The sequence below is a fragment of the Hydra vulgaris genome, chromosome 12 (assembly GCF_038396675.1).
Source record: "Hydra vulgaris chromosome 12, alternate assembly HydraT2T_AEP".
NCBI classification, from domain to species: Eukaryota; Metazoa; Cnidaria; class Hydrozoa; order Anthoathecata; family Hydridae; genus Hydra; species Hydra vulgaris.
Window position 1 is genome coordinate 82,032,501 of NC_088931.1, and position 23,977 is coordinate 82,056,477.

At 26.6% G+C, this 23,977-nt stretch overlaps 1 protein-coding gene across 2 annotated transcripts in view; it reads right to left on the reverse strand.

Annotated features, from left to right (window-relative positions):
* LOC100213394 (antizyme inhibitor 2) overlaps positions 1 to 22,133 on the reverse strand; it is a 102,172-nt gene extending 80,039 nt beyond the window's left edge. The window contains exons 1-2 of one of the 2 annotated variants that reach the window (XM_065814668.1): positions 22,014 to 22,126; positions 1,868 to 2,097 (exon numbers count right to left, since the gene is read on the reverse strand). In XM_065814668.1, the coding sequence (XP_065670740.1) occupies positions 1,868 to 2,097; positions 22,014 to 22,015 (232 nt within the window). In that variant the 5' untranslated portion in view covers positions 22,016 to 22,126. Of the gene's footprint in view, positions 1 to 1,867; positions 2,098 to 22,013 lie in introns of both variants that reach the window. The other variant, XM_065814669.1, reaches the window with a different exon arrangement.
* Positions 22,134 to 23,977: the final 1,844 nt, after the last annotated feature.

The window sequence follows — 23,977 nt, forward strand, 5'->3', positions numbered from 1 at the left end:
TCTCTCAAACAAATGGGCTTAATCAGTTGTGATTAAGCCCGTTTGTTTGAGAGAACACATTTGTGACCAGTTAACTGTTTTGAAACAAATAAGTGAAAACTGCAAAGAAGTGTTTAAAGAAATTTTTAGAAACGCAGAATAAACAAAAATTGAAAAGATGGCAGTTTTAACTATAAAAGAAAAGTGCAACAACAGACATGCGGTGAAAATACACCATTAGAATTTTTTTAAAGTCTATTCTTTGATACCAAAAAATATTATAAATATCTTCAAAGAAATTCCAACGACTGTTTTCTTAAGTCGGGAAATTGTAAATTAGAATTTAAAATATCACCAAAAAAAATGTTTTTAAATCATGTAAGGGGGTACAACGGCAATTACTATTATTCCCCTTTCTCTATGAATCGGCTCGTGAGTGTGGGGAGTCGTTAATATGGCTATAAACGTGTTTCGGGTTGTTGATATGACTGTAAAAGTGTGTGAAGCAGTTAATGAGGCTGTAAATCAAAAAAATAATAGTTTCTTCTAATAATTACAAGTTTTAAAAGAATTAAAATAAATGTCATAAGTTAAAATTGAAACGGTGCACTATGAATGCACAAAAATTTTAATGGATGGAATATGCTAAAAAGAATTCAAGTGGTCAGGGAGCAGCATAGATTAGAAAATCACACGAATAACCATGTTAGTTGTACAATTTTTTGAAAAAAGTTGTACTTTAAATGGTTGTAACGTTTTTACAACTATATTTATTGGTCCCCATTAAATTAAACTTTTTTTAATTAAATTTTTTTTTACACTCGACATTCTGTTGACTATTATTTCACACCCACCATTCTGTTGGTTATTATTTAAAACGAATAATTGAGTAGTTGTTATAAAAATTTTTAACGTACAAAATGGAAGTAAGCTAGTGTAAGTAAGTTTTTGTATGATTATATCTTTTAAGTCTGAAAAAATTAATTTGTTGTATTAGACCTTATATATTTATGATAATAATTGAACTTCTAAGATTGCAATTTTTGTACTACATGCAACATATTGTAATAAAATTGCAATCTTACAAGATATCGAATCTTATCTAGATATCACAGCTAAGTAACTATAGATATTTATACGATATATTATTAGCTAAAATTCACAACACTGTAGCTAGCAAAAACATAAAGACGAATCTGTATCTACTCAATGGCTACATATCGCAGCTTTTGTAATTTGCTAAAACATAACTCTAAATCTATAGGTTTGTCAATATCTTGAACTAAAAAAAAAAAGAAGCTTGGGTGGTATAAATAAAAACCTGGCATTTATTTAAAATCACGCGCGTTGTGTAAAATTAGTTTACAGGGCTGTCCGCAACTTTAGTGAATATATAAGATAAAATAATAATATTAATAATATGTTATAATGATAATATTGTATGTTGAATAAGTACGAAACAGTAATATATAAAAATTGAAAGTGAATTTTTGGGAGCTTATTTCTAGCTTAACTATAACTCGCTAGCAATTTGTGGTCTAATCTTTATTGTTACAAATATCGCTAGTTAATCGCTAGCCGATATACCACCGGGTAATAGATTTAACTATTTATAACATAAAAGATTTTAATCAAAATAACTAATCTAACAAAGTAAGCTTGCACAACTTAACAACAAAACTTATGTTTTTCAGAAATAGAAACAAATCAATTTCTGAACCAATTGTTGTACAACAAAATCACACAAGTGTTGTAAAATATTTTGAGAACTATTGCGAACCTTAAAATAGTTTTTTTTGGTGTGTGTATTTAGTTTTTTTTTGCACCAAGCAGATTTACGTTTCAAATGTAAACTAAAGTGGTTTCAAGTATTTAAAATATATCATACCGTAAAATGGTTTTATTTGCGGAAGAAGATTTTGAAACATCCAATGTTTTTTAACAATATCATCAATATCGCATACATAAAATGGATCATCATTGTATTCGCGATCATTTGCATTTACTTTAAAACGAAGATATTGTTTCATATTAAAGTTGTCATTACAAATGTCTATGGAAGATTCACTAAGAAAATCATTGCTAAGCTTTTGAGACACTGGGTTCATTGGGTTCATCCTAAATCAAAACAGTAACAAACAAATATATAAATTTTAACTTTTATTAATAATAACAAGCAACAAGTTAAATTTATAAAATATGAAAATTTTATAATCTTTAGCTTTTTTTGTGTGTCTTTTTAGTAGTAATCTTTTATTTTTATTTTTTTAAATATAAATATAAACCGAATGATTCAATAAAAGTTTAAAATGTATAAAATAGTTATAAGACCTTTTTAATATTTTTGTTGAACTTTCCTCATTTTTTTTCAATGCTTAAAGAAGGATAGGCACAATATAAATAAAGCTAAAAAAAATTTAATTTGTTTTTATTAGTAACTATTTCTTTGAATGTTTTCTTTTTAACAGCATACAATTTTGATGGGATTTAAACCTGATGAATTTCAAATGGCCAATTCAAAATTAGAATTTTTAAGAAGTAAAAAAACAAAAAATAGTATAAATCATAAATTATACTATTTTCTGTTTGACACATTTTTGTTTTTTGAGTTATTATTTATTTGGTAGAATCATCACTGAAGCATACCTAAAGAAAAATAGAAAATATTATCACAATATTTTAATTTGCCAATTTTTAGTCATCAACAATATAACTTTAAAATTTCTTCATCCACTCCAGATGTGTTCTTTTTTATTGGTATAGGTTAAATGTAACTTGTGTACTAGTCTTCTGATTATAGTGCCTAATCTATGCAAACTTTTGTACATAATTTATGCAAACTTTTGTACATAATTTATGCAAACTTTTATACATAACCTACGCAAGCTTTTATACATCTATTCGAACCTTTATGCATAATCTATTCAAACCTTTATAGATAATCTATGCAAAATTTTCTAAGCGTTGTTCTATTTTTTCTAAAATTTTTTTCCCTGACTTGAGAGTGTAATGGAATGCCTTTTTCTCATTTGTCCTTGATTTTTATTACAGAGGATATATTACGCTATTGGTCAAAAGGCGTTGAAAAATTGCCGCTGTTTTAAGTGACAAGCAAATATTTAAAAACAAATAAAGGTAAAATAGAAAGGTAAAATAAATATATGCAAAAAATAAAGCAGTTTGGATGATGAAACACATATGTTCAAAAATAAAACAAATGTCAAGTTATTAACTGCATTAAATATATTGGGCGGGCCATTGATTATTAGGCGGAACTATTTAATATGACAGTTGAGATAATAACAAATGTATCACTTTGCGCCAAGCCAGCCAATACAACGAATATGTTGAAATGAGATAATTTGACGCAAAGTTTAAAAGTCTCTAACGGAAGCCACTAAACCGAAAAAATTAAAAGTAATTGCAGTTCAGTGCACTTAAAAATTTTAATTATAGTATTTTTGTGTTTGCAAAGAAACACTACATAAATCATTTTTTAATATGAAATAATTTTTTTCAACTTTGTTGTATCGGCTGGTTTGGCGCTAAACCATCCAAATCATAACTGATATTATAAAAACGGACAATTTTCATAAAATTTGTTTATGTATAATATAGTTTAACTATTATAATTTAAAATATCATTTTAATTGAACAAATGTTTAGGTCCCTTCAAATTTTAATACTCAACATTGAGTTCCTATAATTTAAAAACTCTTGTATTTTGAACATATTTTGAGATCTCTTTATGATTTGAATTTACATGAGTTCAACTGTAATAAAATATGCTGCATAATACTTAACCGCGCCAACCAAGATTCAATGTGGAAAGTTATAAAATACCGAACCCTTATATGGATCAGTTTTTGGTTTTTATTTGTTTTAAAAATTAAATTTAAAAAAAAAAAACACAATCAAGAATAAAAATAATTTTGTTTTTTCTTTTTACACAAAAATAGATAAGTTACATTAGTACAAATAACCCATGTTAATAAAAAGAGTACGATGCTACAAACTACTTCAGTAATGTGTAAAATACCGATTAAAAGTAATTGGCACCCACTTTGCTTAAAATAGAGCTTTCCGTTTTCTCGACAGCAAGTAAATTGATAATAAAATTCGAGTTATAAAATATATTATCTAAATGGTTTTAAATTTAATAATAATAATAAAAAGAATGATTATTTATTGTTGAAATGTATATACGTTTCATTCACGTAGATACGTTAAATATCTCTTATATTCATATTCGCTTATAAGCACATTATATATCAATGCGCTTAAGAAAATCGATGTGTTTGAATTACAAAACTTTGATTGAAAAATAACTATAGTATTTATTATATTATAAATTGCTAAGTTCATATGTTTGGTTATCTATCATGTAAAAAGTAACAAATGCACTCTTTGCAAAACCGTTTTGTGAGTACGGATTTATAAAACATGATGGTCTACTTTTCCGCTTTTATAGTTCTTTTAACAATAACGAAAAAAATTCAAAGAATATTAGGCTATAAAAATCTTATCTTTAACAAAAATTGACTATTAAGTATCATATTTCCATTGGAAGAGATGATGTTTAGTATTTAAATAATTGCACAGTGGGCCAGAATTTACTTTAACTGGACAAAGTTCATAACCAAATTAACTTTAGGGCTATATTCATTAAAACTAACATGAGTACTAATACGATGTCTGCGCTTCTTATAAAAGTGTTATTCTTTTATTTTGTTGCTATGGATACCTCTATTTTGCTTAGCAACAACCTATTTTTGGTATTTGCAGATATTTTACAAGTGCTATATTCACTAAATTTAACATAAATACCAATATGAGATCGCACATCTTAAAAAAGTGAAAATTTTTTAAATTAAAGCTTAGTTGCTATGGATACTTATATCGCTTAGCTACCATATAATATCCTCATGGATATCGCTTAGCTACCATATAATATCCTCATGGATATCGCTTAGCTACCATATAACATCCTCATGGATATCGCTTAGCTACCATATAATATCCTCATGGATATCGCTTAGCTACCATATAATATCCTCATGGATATCGCTTAGCTACCATATAATATCCTCATGGATATCGCTTAGCTACCATATAATATCCTCATGGATATCGCTTAGCTACCATATAATATCCTCATGGATATCGCTTAGCTACCATATAATATCCTCAGTTACAAAGGTCAATAGTCAAATAAAACATCAATTTTAAATTACATCAAAAATTTATAAAACAATAATATCGTTTGAAGATTGTTTAAGTAATTGTAAAATATCTGAAGGAAATGTTTTATCATTTGTTCGGTGTTATGTTGATTTATGCATTGCTGAAATAAAGAAACCAATGGTAACTTGGAGTCTATTGTTCAAATCAGTATTTGTTGCTCTGCATGTTTTTTTCTGCTGAAATTTTCGTGATTTCGCGAACAGTCTATCAGTGTCAAAGCTATAACCCTTGGTTTTTAAGCAGTCCTGAATTTATTAATCATTTTCATATCCTGAAGTTAGTGTTACCAAGATAATGTAAAATCTGAATATAAGGTTTTGATCAATACTCAGAATTTCAGCGGTTTGCTTATATGCTGCAAAAGCACGACTTGAAGTATTGCCATCGTTTGAATTCTCTATAAGTATAATCTATATTAAGGATATCAAGATTATTTATATTTTTGGAGAGACACCACTCACTGAACAGCATTGGTATGAGTTAGTTTTTCCAAATAATATTGTCTGAACTTTCCCATGAATCATTGTAAGTTCAATAATAAATTAATGTCATTAGAAGATCCGCAAACATCTAATAAAACTATTATAATAACATATACTATTATAATATAACTAAATAAAATTGTAACATGTCTTCTTGACTCTTTTCCAACACACTTTAAATTTGCTCAACATAGTTTTCCGCATTTTCACAACCACTGCTTGTGTTCATTTCTACTTTGACTTTAAGAATATCGCATGTTTGGTGTCATTTGGATATCGTATATGTTGTACGTGACGCGGAACGCCATTAGCTTCTACAGCTTGTTTCAAAATATTACCAGTTAGTTTTGCTGGCTGCCACTAAGTATGGCACTTTTCATTTGGTGGTTTCAACCAAACGTTATCACCACTTTTCAAAGTTTCGTTTATGTCAGTTTTTTCCGGAAGATTATCTTTTCTCAATCCTTTCACGCCAAATCGATACCTGTATTTTTTCTCCATTGGGTTGAATTGTTTGTGTCGGCTGTCGGCTTGTATCAATATAATGCTTCCGGTATTGACATTTTTGATCTTTCTGCAATTCTCTTAATTGAACTAAACTTAAACTTTGCTATTCCAGACGGGGAAATAAAAATCTCTCCTAGCAATTTAATGAAACTCATTCCAAGCATCATATCAATTCCAAACGGTTGAAAATTCATCATAATTTTGCCTCGTACTTAGAGACCATTAACCTCAATAGTGACAACCACTGATCCATTACATTGATAAATATTACCGTCAAAAGTTACTACCTTTGGAGGATTCTGGGATTTATTTTGAATTTCTGTACAACTTTTTGATTTATAATTTTCTTTGAACAACCCGTGTCTACTATAGCTGTCGCTTACATACCATTAACTTTTAGATGAATAATAAACAATGCGCTAATTCCGACATTATTTAGAAGCAAGGTTGCGCACATTTCTTGCTCCTGCACTCGTTTCGCTGGGTCCTTAAAGATTTTGCATCCATGTGTTCTTTATCCCAACATTTAAAACATCGAAACATATTCTTCGGAGCCAGATTCTTTGCAAGGGAACAGTTTTTCCCAATATGATCTTACCTTTTGCAGTTGTAACCCACCAACGGAGCTTTTGTAGCTTGATTTTGAAACACAGCACCAACAGTATCATCTACGCATACACAATTCGAAGCAGCTCTTACTTTTGGTAACATAACATCAATTGGATCCATATCGGCTCAAAATTTTGATGATAAATCCTCAGGCTATCCAAAAACAAGCGCTAATTCAATAGACTCTTCTGACTATTAAACGAGATGAGCCAACTGTTTCAAGTTGACCTAAAACACATCGGCTTTCTCTCCAACATTTAATTTTCGTTTAACAAAAAGCTTGTATGCCGTATAAGCATCTATAGAGAGTGTTGCTAACAAGACACCCTCGACTTCTTTGTCTTATTTTCAGCGTTTAAAGCATTATATAATAAATAAGCAGTTCCTTTTAGAAGAAATTGAATGAGTAACTTTAGTTCTACATTCTACATTTCTGCAATCACTTTCGTTCGCTGTATCCAAACGTTAGCGTCCGAAATTCCATCATACGTTTCAAATATATCCAATAATTTGATATTTGAATCCAAGCCTGGCTTGCTTGTAATTTTCTCGCTCAAAACAAAACTTTTCTTTTCAAAGCTTTGTTTATTGAATTCTCATCATTTTACGAAAGTTTTATATCCATTTATATAAAATATTTACCGACATAAATCAACATCACAATAACCACTTAATACATAACTACAATTAAAATAATTACAAACTGTTTACACTGTCGCGAGTTAAAAACAGCTATATGGCTGCGCGTAAAATAACGAACGAGGATCTTGATCGATTAAAAAAGTATAAAATAAAAACAACTCGTCAGAATTTACAAATAAGACCCTGTTTTTTTTGTTAAAGAATTGATTTTCAAAATATTAAAAAACTTTAAATTAAAAACTTTGACCAAACAAATAAAATCTCCACCACTATCATTGAAAAAAGTATCAAGGACCTCATTTATATCAGTATAATTTATTCTGATATAAACTGCACAGGTTAAAGCTAAATAATCGTCCACTGTTATATTTGCAGGAAAAAGTTTTAACTTCGTTTCCGTGACATAAATGTAAGTGGGGTAGATGTTATATTCTTTCTCCAAGGCTCTACTTGTAATCAATTGATAAGAAGCTTTTGTCAGACTGGCATCAATTATAAAAGCTTGTACTTTGTCTTCTAAATATACTTGTTTTATTTGTATTTAAAATATTTAAAACGTTGTTGTTTGCAGCAATATTAGATTCATCTCTTGATTTCTTACTAGTAGCAAAAAATAATTCATTGGCTAAATGAGACTTAAGTAAGCCAGATACACGCCTTTTTTTAGTTTTATTAGAACTATCATCAAAAATAACTGGTTATCGACCACGTCTTCTTGTAGTTGGTTCATTTTCTTTTTTTTTTACAAGTAAATTACTTTTTTTTTACAAGTAAATTATTGGCTTAATTATCATTAAGCCAATTAATAAACTTCTTTTCAAAGTTCTTGACAGTATAGTTTGCAGATTTCCACTTTTGTTTTATACAAGTAAACAAATTGTTGAACAACATGCTTTTTTTCAGCAAATTTTGGCTGAAAAACTTTAAAATGTTTTTAGTAATACTTTGTTTTGAAATACCATTATTATTTTTTGGGGGAAAATTATGAATTTCTAAGCTTAATAAAACCATATCTAGAAAATTATTTTACCAAATATTTTGTATTTAACAGTTTTTTATTGTAATATAAATGCCATGTAGATTACTAATTTTTTTAAAATAAAATTTTTAAAGATTTTTTTCAAGTTTGTGATTTTAAAAGTATAACTGAGGTTTTCCTTATCTCTAAATACTCTAAAATAAGATGCACTGATTTTGTGTTTTGACAATGCAGATGTAATTGAAGTATCACACAGCGTTGATGTTACCAAAATCATTTATTTATAATAATTTTTTTTTTAATTTCAATATTCAAATGCCCTAATAACTAAGAGATTTAATAGAAATAAATAACCAATCAAATTCTCCTAATATATATAATATATATATTAGGAGAAATTAATTGGTTATTTATTTCTATTAAATCTCTTAGTTATTAGGGCAATATTGAAATTAAAAAAAAAATTATTATAAATAAATGATTTTGGTAACATCAACGCTGTGTTATACTTCAATTACATCTGCGTTGTCAAAGCCCTTCTGGGCCTTGGGGAGGTGAGTTTACAAAATATATATATATTATATATATATTTTGTTAACTCACCTCCCCAAGGCCCAGAAGGCCACTTCAGACGAGGAGACTACTTAATTGTGGTTATAGATCTCTCCCAACTCTATATCTCCGAAACACAAAACTTGACAAACAAGGCCGCTGCTCGGAGAAACAAGTTGAGCGCGGTACTACCAGGAACGTGGTGGGGATCGATCTCGGAACCTTCCGCTTATAAAGCGAGCGCTCTACCACTACACCACTACCGCATATAAACATATATACAGAAACAAAATATACATATAATATAGAAACAAAAATTAAATAAATTTTTAAGATTAGACCAGACTTCTTAAACTTTTTTTTCTCACGATCCTATTTATGATTGTGAGTTTGCTGGCAACCCCATATAAATATAAAAGAAAGATATGTAAATACTTTTTGATGATTTATTTATTTGTTAACAATATACATATAGCATATATGTGTATATATGTCATATACATTTGAAATATATAGTTTTAGAATTCGTTTAGAAACATACAAAAATCTAAAATTAAAAATTGCACAAAAAGTTGTAAAACTATGTTATTTGCAATTGCATTTTTAATCAAATTATTACCTATTTTTAATCAAAATTGCATTTTTTGCAATATCATAAATAAAAGGGAATTCTGACCGTCTCAGTTCGCTCGAATATATTCAAATGCAGTCGTTGAGTGATAAGTGTTAAGATTAAATTTAAAGAAAAAATTTAATGAGATGGATGTGTTTTTTTTTTATTGCATAACGAATTAAATCTTGGTGGAATATTTGACACTGCCGGACGTAAGACCTCTTCAATATTTTGGGGATTTAATAACGTATTAAAGCTGAGAAAGTAACCTCCCATAAATATGTTGTTAAATGGCAGAAAAGTATTTAACGCCATATCTGCGATTGTGGGAATTTCAGGTCTAGTTCCGATCCAGAACTCAGTCAAGAGCTTTTTAAGAAAAGGTAGTTTGAGTCACTCAAAAACACAGCAAACTCCTCTTGACCTTTAAGTGGAAGGTGATCAATCTCACTCAAGTCAACCCAAAATGGCTTTTGAATCAAAGTTATCTTTTTGAAATCATTATTTAATATAAAATATGTACTTAACTGTGTTTCTAGCGCTTTTAAGTGATCAACTATAACTTTTGTGATAAAAGTTTTACAATGATTTCTCTCGATTATAAAATTGTCGACACTGAAAAACATTTCGAACGAATCTTTTTCTACCCTAGTTTTCCAAATTTTGATTTTTTTAATAAAACTTTCACCTAAAGTAAATATATCGCAATTGTTTACTTGAAGAGACAAGTTGAGATTGTTTAATTTCTAAAATATATCTGACAAATAACACAACTTGGATAGCCATGTTATTTTGAAAAAAAAGCAGCAAGTTCACATTTTCGTTCGGTTAAAAGTATTTCGATTTTGTCCTTTAATAACAATAATCTTCTTAAACTTTGACCTCTTGACAACCATCTTAATTCTGCATGAAAAAATAAAGTTGTGTACTTGGAATCCATATCCTTACGGATTCTAAGTAAACAACTATAGAGTACAAATCTATAGAGATTTGAAAATAATCGACTATTAAGGGCATGGCTCTTAATAAAATTTATAATCTTAACAGCATACTGGAGCACGTCATTCAATTCTGGTGCTAATTTTTTTGCTGCAAGAGCTTCTCGGTGATTAAGGCAGTGAGTAAAAGTTATTTGATCATAACGAGCAGCTTGAAGATATGATTTAAAACAAATATTGCTCTTGCACCATCTGTGTATATTCTACAGCAATTTTTCTATTCTAAACCCTCAGTTTAAAAAATTCATCGACTTTATAGTATATGTCTTTCCCTGCAGTATGGTCTTTCATAGGATGAAAAAATAACTATTCTTCCTCCACATTTTCTTTATAAACGTACCTGAGATATACTAATAATTGAGCCAATTTAGTAATATATGTTGTTTTGCCCAACTGAATTGAAAATTTTGGGCTTTCTATAATTCTTGTAATTAGTTGCACTAATTGGTCCTTGTTAATACTAAATATTCTATTCGCGGCAGTGTCGTTCGACAAAGGAATCTTTCGATTATCATCTCCATATTTAGTTCCAAAATGTATTTCTACCATTTTAATAGCAGCAGGTAATATAAGATTTTCTCCGATGGTGAACAGCTTTTGATTTTTAGCAATATGGTGTGAAACTTCTTATTACGCTAGCAAATATTTCTCATTAACGGTTATAAATTTTTCAAAAGTTTTTTTTTTCTTTATTTAAAGATTTATATAGTCTTTCAACATATTCTTTTGGTTTATTGACATATGAAACATGGTTTGATTCAAGTTGTTTCTTTTTAATTTTTATGGTTTCATACTCTCTGCAGCCAATAATTTATTGCAGATCAAACAAAGTGGTTGTTTAATTACCCTTACAATTTTAAAATGCAAAGGTTTATAGCGTTATCATCTGTGTCATTACCATTCTTGTTTAAGTTCAGCCATTTATCCATGGCCAAAAATTATTTTGACTCTAAAATCCGAAAAGTATATAAAAATAGCATATTGCATATAATATTTGAATAATTAATTACTGAATAAATAAAAATAAAATAAAATCTCGTTACGGCTGAACACTGACGATTTTATGGCGCGAAAACCAATAGCAAGTCAAAACATATGTCAGTTTTATTTTTAATTTTATCGCAATTTAGTTTGTTTTTTTCGTATTAAATGAACTTTGTTTATAAACATTATTTGTGTTCATAAATAAAACTCAAGTCGCACGAACTTAGCAAGTTTTTAAATGAGAAAAAAAAAAAAGAAATCCTTTGCTGAAAAAAAATCCTTTTGAACAAAAACACTCCTCCTTTCTTGAAAGAAAAAAGAATAATGTTTTATTATCTTTTACACATTTAAATCTATGATCAAGGCTTTTGTAAAATCTTAACGTTTTTGCGTAATGCATTGGTTTGCAAATATGTTAAAAGGAAATGTTTGTAAAAAAGTGAAAGCTATTTTACATTCTTTCAATTCAAATTTTAATTTTTAAAACGATATCTCTCGCGAACCCAGATTTTTGCTAAGCGACCCCATTTGGGGTCGCGACCCATAGTTTAAGAAGACCTGGTGTATTATTCACTTTTAATCAGTTTGTAGGCAAAATTGAAAAATTTATTTAATTGCTTAGCAATAACTTGACTGTCAGTTGCTTTGTTTTGTTGTTTTCCATTGAAATTAAATATTGAAATTAAATATTGCTTTTAGTTTACTACTAATATAAGCATAAACTTGTTTTGGATTATTTTTCAATTCTGTTTCAATTTTTTTTATATATATATTTTATTGTAATTTTAAAAGTCTTTAACTACCGTTTATTTTTAACTTACATTCTTCTTTTAGATCGAAATTTTTGAAACGAAAAGTTTTGTATCGATATTATTTTGTATAGATTTTGTAAAGATGATGCTCGAGTCAAATTTCGTATTTAAACGTCAAAGAGATCTTCTGGTTTCAGTTGTTTTTTGATTAAATAATGGTATAAAATCATTACACCCATTTTCATAAATTTTGATAAATCTTTTATAACACCGATCAACATTAAATTCAGTAAACCATTCACATCAGTTAAACTTATTTAAATATTTTGAAAGTTCATCATAATTGCTTTTCATGTATACTCGTTTTGTAGTGATATTTTCATTTTTGCAATTATTGTGCGCTTGATACTAAAATTAAAACTTAAAACATGATGATCTCTTTTTGTTTTTTTCCAAGAAATCCATATGTGCCAAGTTAGACATACGAAAAGGAGACGTTTTAACTTCAAATTTAATACATTTGTTACTTTTGTGTTAATTAGTTGGAATGTTGGTTTTTTTATATGATTTGTCAGATAACATTCATCAATACATTTCAGAAACTGTCTCTCTTTTTTTGTCGAATGCAGATACTTTCATAACTAGAATTCCATATACTATTCAAGGATAGAAAATTGAAATCATCACACATCAAAACTTTAGAGTATATTTTAGTTCTTGAGAAATGTTTGTAACTTTCCTTAACTCTTTTGCACCTATATATAATATTTTTAAATTTTAAAAGTAAACATGCTATACTGAAAGTAATATATTAGGGATAGAAGGCATCGTATTTACACCCCATAACTATATATTTTCTGAAAGATAAGTAAATAGATATTGTGTCTCTTTTGGGGGAGACGAAGCAACTTTTCATCTCAATAGTACGATTTTTTTTTTATTAAACACAAATTTATTAAAATTTCTTATCACTTTTAAACAGCCTCCCTAATTTACTTCCATTTTCAAGCAACATGCTTTGTTGAAACGCAGGAAAAAAAAAATATTTCAAAAATATCTAAGGGGAGATGTTCACCCCATCGCCCCCCAATGGATCTGTCCTTGTCTAAAAGAAATGTCGTCTGGCAAAAAAAAAAGTTATATTTTGGCAAAAAGAAGTTAATCAATGATCTAAAAAACAATTTTTTTATTTGAAAATATATTTCTGTTACATTAACTAATGTGTCAGGAGTTAACCATTTTGCTTCTATTTTATAGGCTTTGTGTAACTCTAACGCTGCACAAAATTCTTGCTTATAGCTGATAGAAATAAATAATTCAACTGGTTTAAAATCTTGAAGAAGTAATGGAAGCTATTTAAAGGCGTCTTAACTACTACATGAAAAAGCTATCAACGGAGCTAAAGAAGGCTATTTTGAAAAAACTGTTTAGACAGAGAACATTCCAATATATATATATAATTATAAGATTATAATATAGAGTAAAAGCGGGTCAAACCGATCACTGAACAATAAAAATCAAGTAACTTTATTATTTTTTTAAATTTTTAAACTATTTTTTTTAAATAAGATAAAAAACACCTACAAGCACATTATTTATTAATTTTTTTGTTGTTGTTTTTCAATAAATTTAACATTTTATATATGTAAATGTATATATTTTATATATTTTTTATATCGCATACAGAAGTATGCTATATATTTTTTATATAGCATACAGAAATAATAAAAGATTTAAGGTTTACATTTTTTACAACATAAAAAATCTGAACCCATTACAAAATTTTTTGGCAAACATGTTTTGTTGCAGAGCCAAGTATTGCAATTTGGATTCTCGCATGACATCATTCCGCATGTAATTCTTTTTTACGCTTTCTGCATTTAATAATTTTTCTTCTTTTGGCTGAAAGTGTTGTAATCGGTTCTATATTTTGAGTTACTTCTTTTTCTGCAAGGTTTGGCAATGGCATTATGAGTTTGCAGATGGTTTTACGCTTTTTAGCTCGTTTTTTAGCTAATTTGAGTAGCTTAACTTCTTCTCTTTTTTTGAGATGATCTGCAACACGGTGTTCTGTAGTACATGGGCCAGGAATTTTTGAAATATTAGGTTGCCTCAATTTTAAGATAAAGACTTTATTGTTCGCAATGGCTTTGAAGACATCGGTTAATTTAACGTTTCGGAGATAGCTAATGCCTGTTGATTGATTTTGTTTTTGTTAAGTAGAAATAACCCAGTATATTCAAAACCAGAAATAGCGTGCAAACGTGTAAAACACTTAACGCTCTTATACATCTGCAACGTAGGAAAATTTTCTTTATCTAAGTTTTCGCATTTTGTGTCTTTGTAATATTTGGTAAGAACTGCCTTCCACATTTGCTTAACATGGCAATAGACACCTCTGTTCAGTGGCTGAAGAATGTGAGATGAGTGGGTTGATAGACAAATCAAAATTATATTTTTTTCCCAACATAACAATACAGCTGCTAAACTAACGTAAGACGTATGCCCATCAAGATGTAAAATATGAGTAACACTAATAGCTTGACATTCTGGTATATACACTTCCTTCAACCATCCAACAAATATTTCATGCTCCATCCAAACAGATTTAGAAATTGAATATTTGGTGCCACTCGGACCACCTAAAGCCCACTCAGCTCTAAAGTTTCGTTTTGCTTTGTATACCACGAATGATGGTGTAAAGTATCCACCAGCATTACAGCAATTGTTCACTGTATAATGAATTTTTTCATTGTTACCAGTGAGTTTCAAAACACGCTTTGGACCTTTTTGACATACTACAGTTGCTTTGCTTTGATCACCACAGAAACCCGCTTCATCGCAATTCCAAATGTAGCAACCAGAAGTTATCCCAGACTATTGATATTGTTTAGTGACAACTTTAAAATAATGATCAATTAATTCTTACGTACAAGAAGCGACTCTGATAGATGCTAAAGTGTGAGTTTTTCTTGTGGAAATTTCTTTAGACCATCGGTTTATAAATGCATAAAACCAGTCTGCCAGGCCTGCCGTTTTTAAATAGGCCTGATTGATTTGTACGAAGAAGTTAACCGCATACGAAGCCCTTGACATCATTTCGTGTTAAACCATAACCCCAATCACATAGGAACTTAAACGCATGCACCATAATTGACTCTGTTTGCTGTGAGAGAACGGTTGTTGATCCTGATCCCTTGAAGGTAGCATTGTTGTTGTTATTGCGATCTATTAGAGTTGAGAATGGAATGCCATATATGAATGCAGCTTTTTTGATTGAAGTATTTTTTTACAAAGGAATTTAAAGTAAATATGTGAATGATCGGTTTTACCAGAAAAAATTTGATATTAATTTTCCTTACTTTTTTGTCTAATTTTTAACTATAAAATAAAAAAAATTATGTAATCGGTATTAAAATTAAATTTTCTACAAGAGAGAAATAAAATTATTTTTAAACGAATCATGGTTCCCGAATTATTACGATTGCAAATAAAAGAAAAAAGCAAATTTTTACAACTCTCTTTTAAACTTTTATAAAAATAAAATGACTGAAAAATGACTTGGATTTTATTTTGACACATTTGAATAGAGGAGATGATTCTCTTTCTTCTGGTGTTTTTGTTTTTTAAATATTCCTATCAGTTCCGGTTTTATTTAAAATTTTGATCAGTGATCGAAAAAATAGTATGATCGGTTTGACCCGCTTTTACTCTAAAACATTATAATTTCAGAGAACATGTATATTTTGAAAAGCATTAATAAATCATCTAATAAACAAACTTTTGTTGGAAAACATGTTTCTTTTGGAAATCAAGTCTAATTGCTATTTTCAAAACGTTTCCTTGACGTTAACCTCAATACGGCAATTTAAAAACTTGAAAAGTATGAAAGCTCCTGTGTACTAGTTTATGAATTGCATATAGTTTAGCCCCAACAAGCGTTTTTGAGATAACGACTGATATGTTCAAAAATTTCAGTAAAAGCGTGTACAAAAATTCCTAACTTTCACAACTTTTTATAAAAAATTTTCAATTTCTTTCGTGAAATATAAATGTTAACGGTTTAAAAAGTTTATTCTAATGGGGCTCTTCATTTGTTAATGTTAATAAAATACTTGTAATACAAAAATAAGTTTTTGAGAGGCAGTTTTTGAGAAAGTACAGAAGATTTGAAAGATTCTTTAAATGTGAGAAAATACAAAAAAAGAAAAAGCTTCTAACAAGACAATGTATAGCTGTTTTGAAAACTTATTTCCGAATTTTGTTTATGCACAAATTTTACATTTTACAAGTCTTTTTTTTTTTTTAATTTTTAATTTTTTTTTATTTTGTCGTTTAACAACATTTATTTTATTTATTTATTTATATATTATTTATTTCGTCATTAAAAAAAAGAATACAATGCCGTTTTACATAAATAAAATTTACATGACCGGAGCTAAAAGAAGACAATATTTGCCTCACCACTGTGCCCCGAAATTTACTTTTCAAAAAGAAGACATTATTCATTATTAAGACGTTAGTCTTATCACCGCATCCCAAACGTAGGGTATGGAAAACCCGTTCGTTATGAAAAACTCGAAAACAAATAAACAACAGCAAAACTGAAAAGTAAAAATCTTGAGAAAACGGTTTATGTAATTTCTTCGATATAAATATCTTTGATATAAATGTTTTAAAAAAACTTTCATGTAAATGTTAATAAATAAAAGATTTCGGTTTTGATATTCGAATCCAACAAGTGCATGTAGATTATTTCAATATCATTAGCTACCTCAAACAATATACTGACCAAACAATAAACCCTATGTATATTAAAATTTGACCTGCAACTGTTTATCGTCACCAATTCAACAATTAACTTTAAAATCAATTAATAACAATCCGCAAAACCCCACAATGTTTTTCTATGCAAATCAAAGACCCTTAAGTCAACAAATATAAGTAGAGAAGAATTGTGCACCAAAGAAAACAAAAATAACGAATGCAAGAAAGTTAAAAAAATTATTAAAAATAAGGACATTAGGTTCATAAACTTTTGGTGTATTTGATTGAATTAAAATTTGGCAATCAACTAACATTCACTGTTTTATAGTTTTATTAATTTTTTTACTTTAAGTTTACAATCAAGTCTTTCATGCTATTGATAACTTAATGTAAAATATTTTTATAATTTTGGTTAAAGTATATGAACTTAATATTTATGGACAACCATCAAATTAATTGCCATTACCTTTTTATGCTTTTAATTTGAAACAAAGCTTAAAAAAAACTTTCGATTTTTTGAAATATATTTAAATAGTGTTTAATAAAACTAAAAATTAAAATTTCTTCAACGAATTTTTTTGTTAAAAAATATTTAATAACTGACTTATTCGCCTTGCGCAGGTTTTAGCAGATTTTGAACCTTAACTGGCGCACTTGTTTTGCAATAATTATTCATAATGGGTGGTTTTTAGTCATAAACATTTAAATGATAGTCTATAGATTTATATGGTAGATAGGATAAAATATGATACAAATTAAAAAAAACTACAAAAATATTTAAACTGAATTTTAAAAAGATGGTAAGTAAAAACTTTTTTATCCGCATTTAACCATTTATGTCATCAGACCGCATGACTGTATACCGCAAAACCTTTATAACATAATTCTTTATAAAATATTCTGAAAAAAAAAGTCAAGAAATTGTGAGAATTCACCAGAAAATAAAATAATTTGTTGTTTAGTTTTTGCGTTGTTTAGGATAATATAGTATAGTAGTTCATGGGCTATATAACGATATGGTATGACTAAAGATGCTGTGAACTGTTGTATTTATGATATTTATATGTTACACATAAATATATTAATTACAAAACCATATTATAAAACAAGAGGTTTATAACACTTTACCCAATAACAATTTTTTTAATCTAAGAGATAACTCTATGATATTTTTAATCAATGAGGTTACTCTATGATGTTTTTAATCTAATAAGCCTATGATTTTTTTTTTAAAAAAGTACAACATAATTAGTTATTTTTATCAACCAATTATAAGATATCAAAAAAAATTGTGTGCATATATATATGCATTTATATATATATATATATATATATATATATATATATATATATATATATATATATATATATATATATATATATATATATATATATATATATATATATATATATACACATATATACATATATATATATATATATATATATATATATATATATATATATATATATATATATATATATATATATATATATATAATTTTATTTAGTTTTATTATTTGTTATTGTTTTTACGATTCTCTTTCTATAACGGAGAAAATAGTTAAGCGCAGGTACCTTCAGAAATGTGGTGGGGATTAAACTCGGTACTTTTTTTTACAAAAAAAAAAAAGAAAACTCCATTTATTTCTAAAACTACGTTTTTACACATTTACAACTTGTAAATTAAAGTTTGAACAGGATTTAACATTTACTATAAATAAAACTAAAGGTATTTTTAATATAAAGAAAGGTTTCAATATTTTTTTTGTTCTCAAAGTGAATACAACAGAATCATGACCATAAAACATATTTTAAGTAAAATTACTTATTTTTAAGGAATTTTTCATTAATAAAATAAAATAATACAATTGTTTTTTTGTATTGATTTTTTAACTTTATTATTTAACCATTTAAAAAAAATTTGAAAAACAATTATTAATTACTATTCTATCCGAGGGCTTTTATTAAGCCTCCTTATTTTTTGGCTAACAAAATGTTGTTTAACGTGTTAAACAAAATTTTCTGTGACTTATTTGTCAATTTTTTTCTAAAAATTGAACAAATAAAAAGAATAACTTCATGATTTCAAGTTCAAATATTTTAATTAACAAGTTCTTTTAATTCATTTGTCTGTTACCAGACTCCATTTTTTAATTTTATTGGTCTTTTAATTTACATTTATTATGCTTTTAATTTACATTTATTTTATATATATATATATATATATATATATATATATATATATATATATATATATATATATATATATATATGTATATATATATATATATATATATATATATATACACACATATGCATATACATATATATATATATATATATATATATATACACACATATGCATATACATATATATATATATATACATATATATATATATATATATATATATATATATATATATATATATATACATATATATATATACACACATATGCATATACATATATATATATATATATATATATATATATATATATATATATATATATATATATATATATATATATATATATATATATATATATATATATATATACACACACATATGCATATACATATATATATATATATATATATATATATATATATATATACACACATATGCATATACATATATATATATATATATATATATATATATATATATATATATATATATATATATATATATACACACATATGCATATACATATATATATATATATATATATATATATATATATATATATATATATATATATATATATATATATACACACATATGCATATACATATATATATATATATATATATATATATATATATATATATATATATATATATATATATATATATATATATATATATATATATCATAATGTTATTTGTACTGTATTACTAAACGTATTGCATGCATTTGAATTATTACTAAAAGGTATTATATGTTCGGTGTATTTTATCTTAAGTATTTATTATTCGTCATAACTACCATTAATTCTCATATATATATATATATATATTTTTGATTTTTATAAAATTAAACTTTATAAAAAAAAAAAACTTATTTGTTTGAAAATATGCTCGTATATGAGAGTATTAAATGATAAATATAAACAAGTTTCAAGTAGAAAACACAAGTAGAAAAATAGATAAGTAGTTGCAAGTAGAAAGTTTAAATTTTCCATTTATAAAGACTTTTTCAATAGTGTCTTTTAATTGAGGCGTAAGAAAAATAAAGGTTAAAATAAAGTAAAAATAAAACAATTTTGATTTATAAAATCAAAACTTTCACTTTTATTTGGTACTCTGTTTCCATATAATCATCAACCCGACTATCAACTTTGTTATGAACGAGTATTTAACTTGACTTTATTGTGTGAGTTTTAATTTGATTTATAATGTGGTTGCGTGGTTTGTTTGCACCTACCCTAATGTTTTTTGTATTTTATCTTTTTCCCACTACGATTAGAATATAGTTTTACACTCTCAATATAATTTTAACGAAATTCCGCTCCATTTTATACAGGACCGACGACACGGGTTTCATATTGATGAGGGGGGGGGGGGGAACATTCGTCAATTTTTATAAAAAGTCTACTTTATGTATAATTTTCTTAAAAAAATCTATGCAATTAGACAAAATGTATTGCATGCAATCCCATAATGTGCAATTTAAACATCAATTTATTTTTTTATTTTTTTCCTGAATCAAAAAAATTATTAAAAAAAAACAATAGAATTATTATAAACTCTTAGATAACTAGTAATAGACAATGATTTTTTAGTTTAAATAATAAATCGTGTTGTAGAAATATAACCTGGAATATATAATGTTGTTGAATTGAATAATAACTTTTACCGTTTATTTTTTAAAAATTTACATCTTATTATTCCCAATAATTTTTTAATGTTATTTTTAGAGAAAAATATTAAAATTTAATAAAATTTGAAATGCATTAAAATGTTTTTCTAAAAAATTTTTCTGTCGACAGCAAAGTTTGTTATAATCTGAAAATCTTCCATTCAACTCGAAATATCTCCCAAATGTTTGCTACAATATCTGCCAAATGTTTGCAACAAGTTTTTTGTTTTTTTTAATCTTTATTATCTCTACAAAAAACACTGCATTAAAAAAGCGCATTTTTAGCTTTTTTAATTCAGTGCTTTTAATAAAGATAATCTTATAAGGGGGGACGCTCTTTTCAAAAAAAAAAAAAAATACAAGTTTACCAAAACATAAATGTCTAAAATTTGTTTTATTTTAAAATATTTTCTTCATTTTTGGAACATTCTTGATTAGACTTAGCATCATAGACTAAAACATAAATGTCTAAAACCTGCTTTATTTTAAAATATTTTCTTCATATTTTCAACATCTTTGATTAGACTTAGCATCATAAGCAGGGTTATAAGCAACGTTAAAGGCCATCAGAGGTAGCATCAGAGGTAAAATCAGAGAATGTGTTATAGGCAGCAATATATCAGCATTACATACAAATTACTGCTTAACTCTAATGCAATCATAAACTTTAATATCAATGTAAAATATTTAGACTAAAAAATGTTTTTTTTTAATTTTTTTTATCAGGATAATAAGGAACTAAACAATGTTTTAAAAGAAAAAGATTTCTTAAAAGTTGCAACAACATTAGCTAGTGTTCCTCAGGAAATATATATTTAACATTGTACCAAATAAGTTTATATTGGACTTCAAAAACAGAATTAATGCTTGCGCGCCACTTCTGTTGAGATATTTTTATAAATATTTAAGTAAAGATAAGCAATTACCTAATATTAACTGTGGTGAACGTATTAATATCAGTTAGGTCATATTTTGACGTACGTTGTACACCGTCATAAATCACCGTCAAAAGCATATTTTTGATAAAAGTTACTTACATTATTTCTTGTGTTCTTTATTCAAATTTAAATATATTGCATCGAAAATTCTATAGATGAAAAAATATGAATTGTGCAAGTTTATCAATTTAAAAAAAAAAACTAGTGCTACTTTTGAATACGTTTCAATTATTTCTTAAGAAACTCTTATTATAATAATTTATTGTTATTAATCGTCCAGTATAACGGCATAAATTAAATCGGGTTTAACTTTTTTTTAGTTAACTTCCTTTGGTTATTTAAGAGGTATTTAAATTCAACAGTGCTTGTATACAATTATCAATATCAGGTTTAAAACTTGCACAAGGAGTCAGTGTTTACTACCAGTTAATGCGTTAAGCGAGACATCATAATATGCTGTCTTGTTTTACTAGAAAGATAATACAATGTACTGTCTCCCTGAAAAAAGTGCTGCAGATAAAATAATAACACAAATTATATTATAACCTAAAAACTTAAATAGAATAATAGATTTTTGGAATTTGTTATTCTGTCGTTTATAAGTAGTAATAAAAGTAATACATGCGTAATACATTAGTATATTTACTTCTGGTTATAAAGATAAAAAATATTTCTAACAAGTAATTTATCACATTTAATACTTTTATTTTAATACTACTTAAACTGTTAAGACATTTTAATGGCATATAAATGAAATATGTACTCTTTGGTTTTCTTTGAAATATGTACTCTTTCGTACTCTTAATCGTCTTTGGTTTTGATGATATAAAATCTCATATTTAAAGAAAAAAAGTCTATTAAATTAATTGGAAATGTTGAACATATTATATATAAATGGAAAACAATAATGTAGAGTATATTGATAATTCCAGGTAAAGATCTACCTTGAAAAGCTAATTTTAAGGGGAAAAAAACGAATAATTAAACAAAAAACAAATTTTAGGTGCAAATGTTTAAAAATGTGAATTCATTAAAAAAATTTACCAAAAAAAGAGTTTTTAAGGCTAACTTAGTAATTGGGATTTACAAAACAATATTACAAATCATCGAAATGAAACAGGTGTAGCTTTCGTATCCGAGTAATAACGACAAACATTTTAAATTATGTTATGGTTAAATACTTGTTTTAATCATTTATATAACCTACCGCATTTTGGTGCGGATAATTGTGTTAGTATGGATCTTTATTAAACTTAAACGTCTAAAACTATTAACACAACATCTAACTCTAGAATCAAGCGACGTAAGACATTTAAGAGTCGTCTCCTTAACGTCTTTTTGATATACGAGGATTAGGCGTTTATATACGCCTAAACCATTGCTCTAGGATATACTTTTAAATACGTATTTTGGGCGTTTTTTGTGTATGGATTGATTTTACATTTATATTTAGGCTCTTTTTGACCTTTTATAAAAATGACATTTTTTGTCATTTTTATAAAAATATAAAAATGACATTTTTTGAACGTTCCATTAAAACGTCTTGTGAACGTATTGAACATGTTTTTCGGGCTGTTTAAAAAGTAAATATACAATTTTAAACTCTTGTTAAATTTATTTGATTTTAGTAAGTAGTAAACTTTTTTTATAAATATTTATTGTTTATATATATAATATATATATATATATATATATATATATATATATATATATATATACATATATATTATATATGTTTATTATATATATACTTTATATATATATATATATATATATATATATATATATATATATATATATATATATATATATATATATATATATATATATATATATATATATATATAAATATATATATATCAAGGCCTTTAAAGAAGCCTTTACTTTCTAATATCCAACAAATGTGCTTCTCAGCACATGGCCGTGGTTCCATTCGATTTATAAATCAAGGAGAAACTTTAAATTCAACAGCGTACTTTAATATTTTGAATGACAGTTTGGAACGATTCATGGCGATTCACAATTGCACCGTGTTCCAGCAGGACTCAGCCCCCTGCCACGTC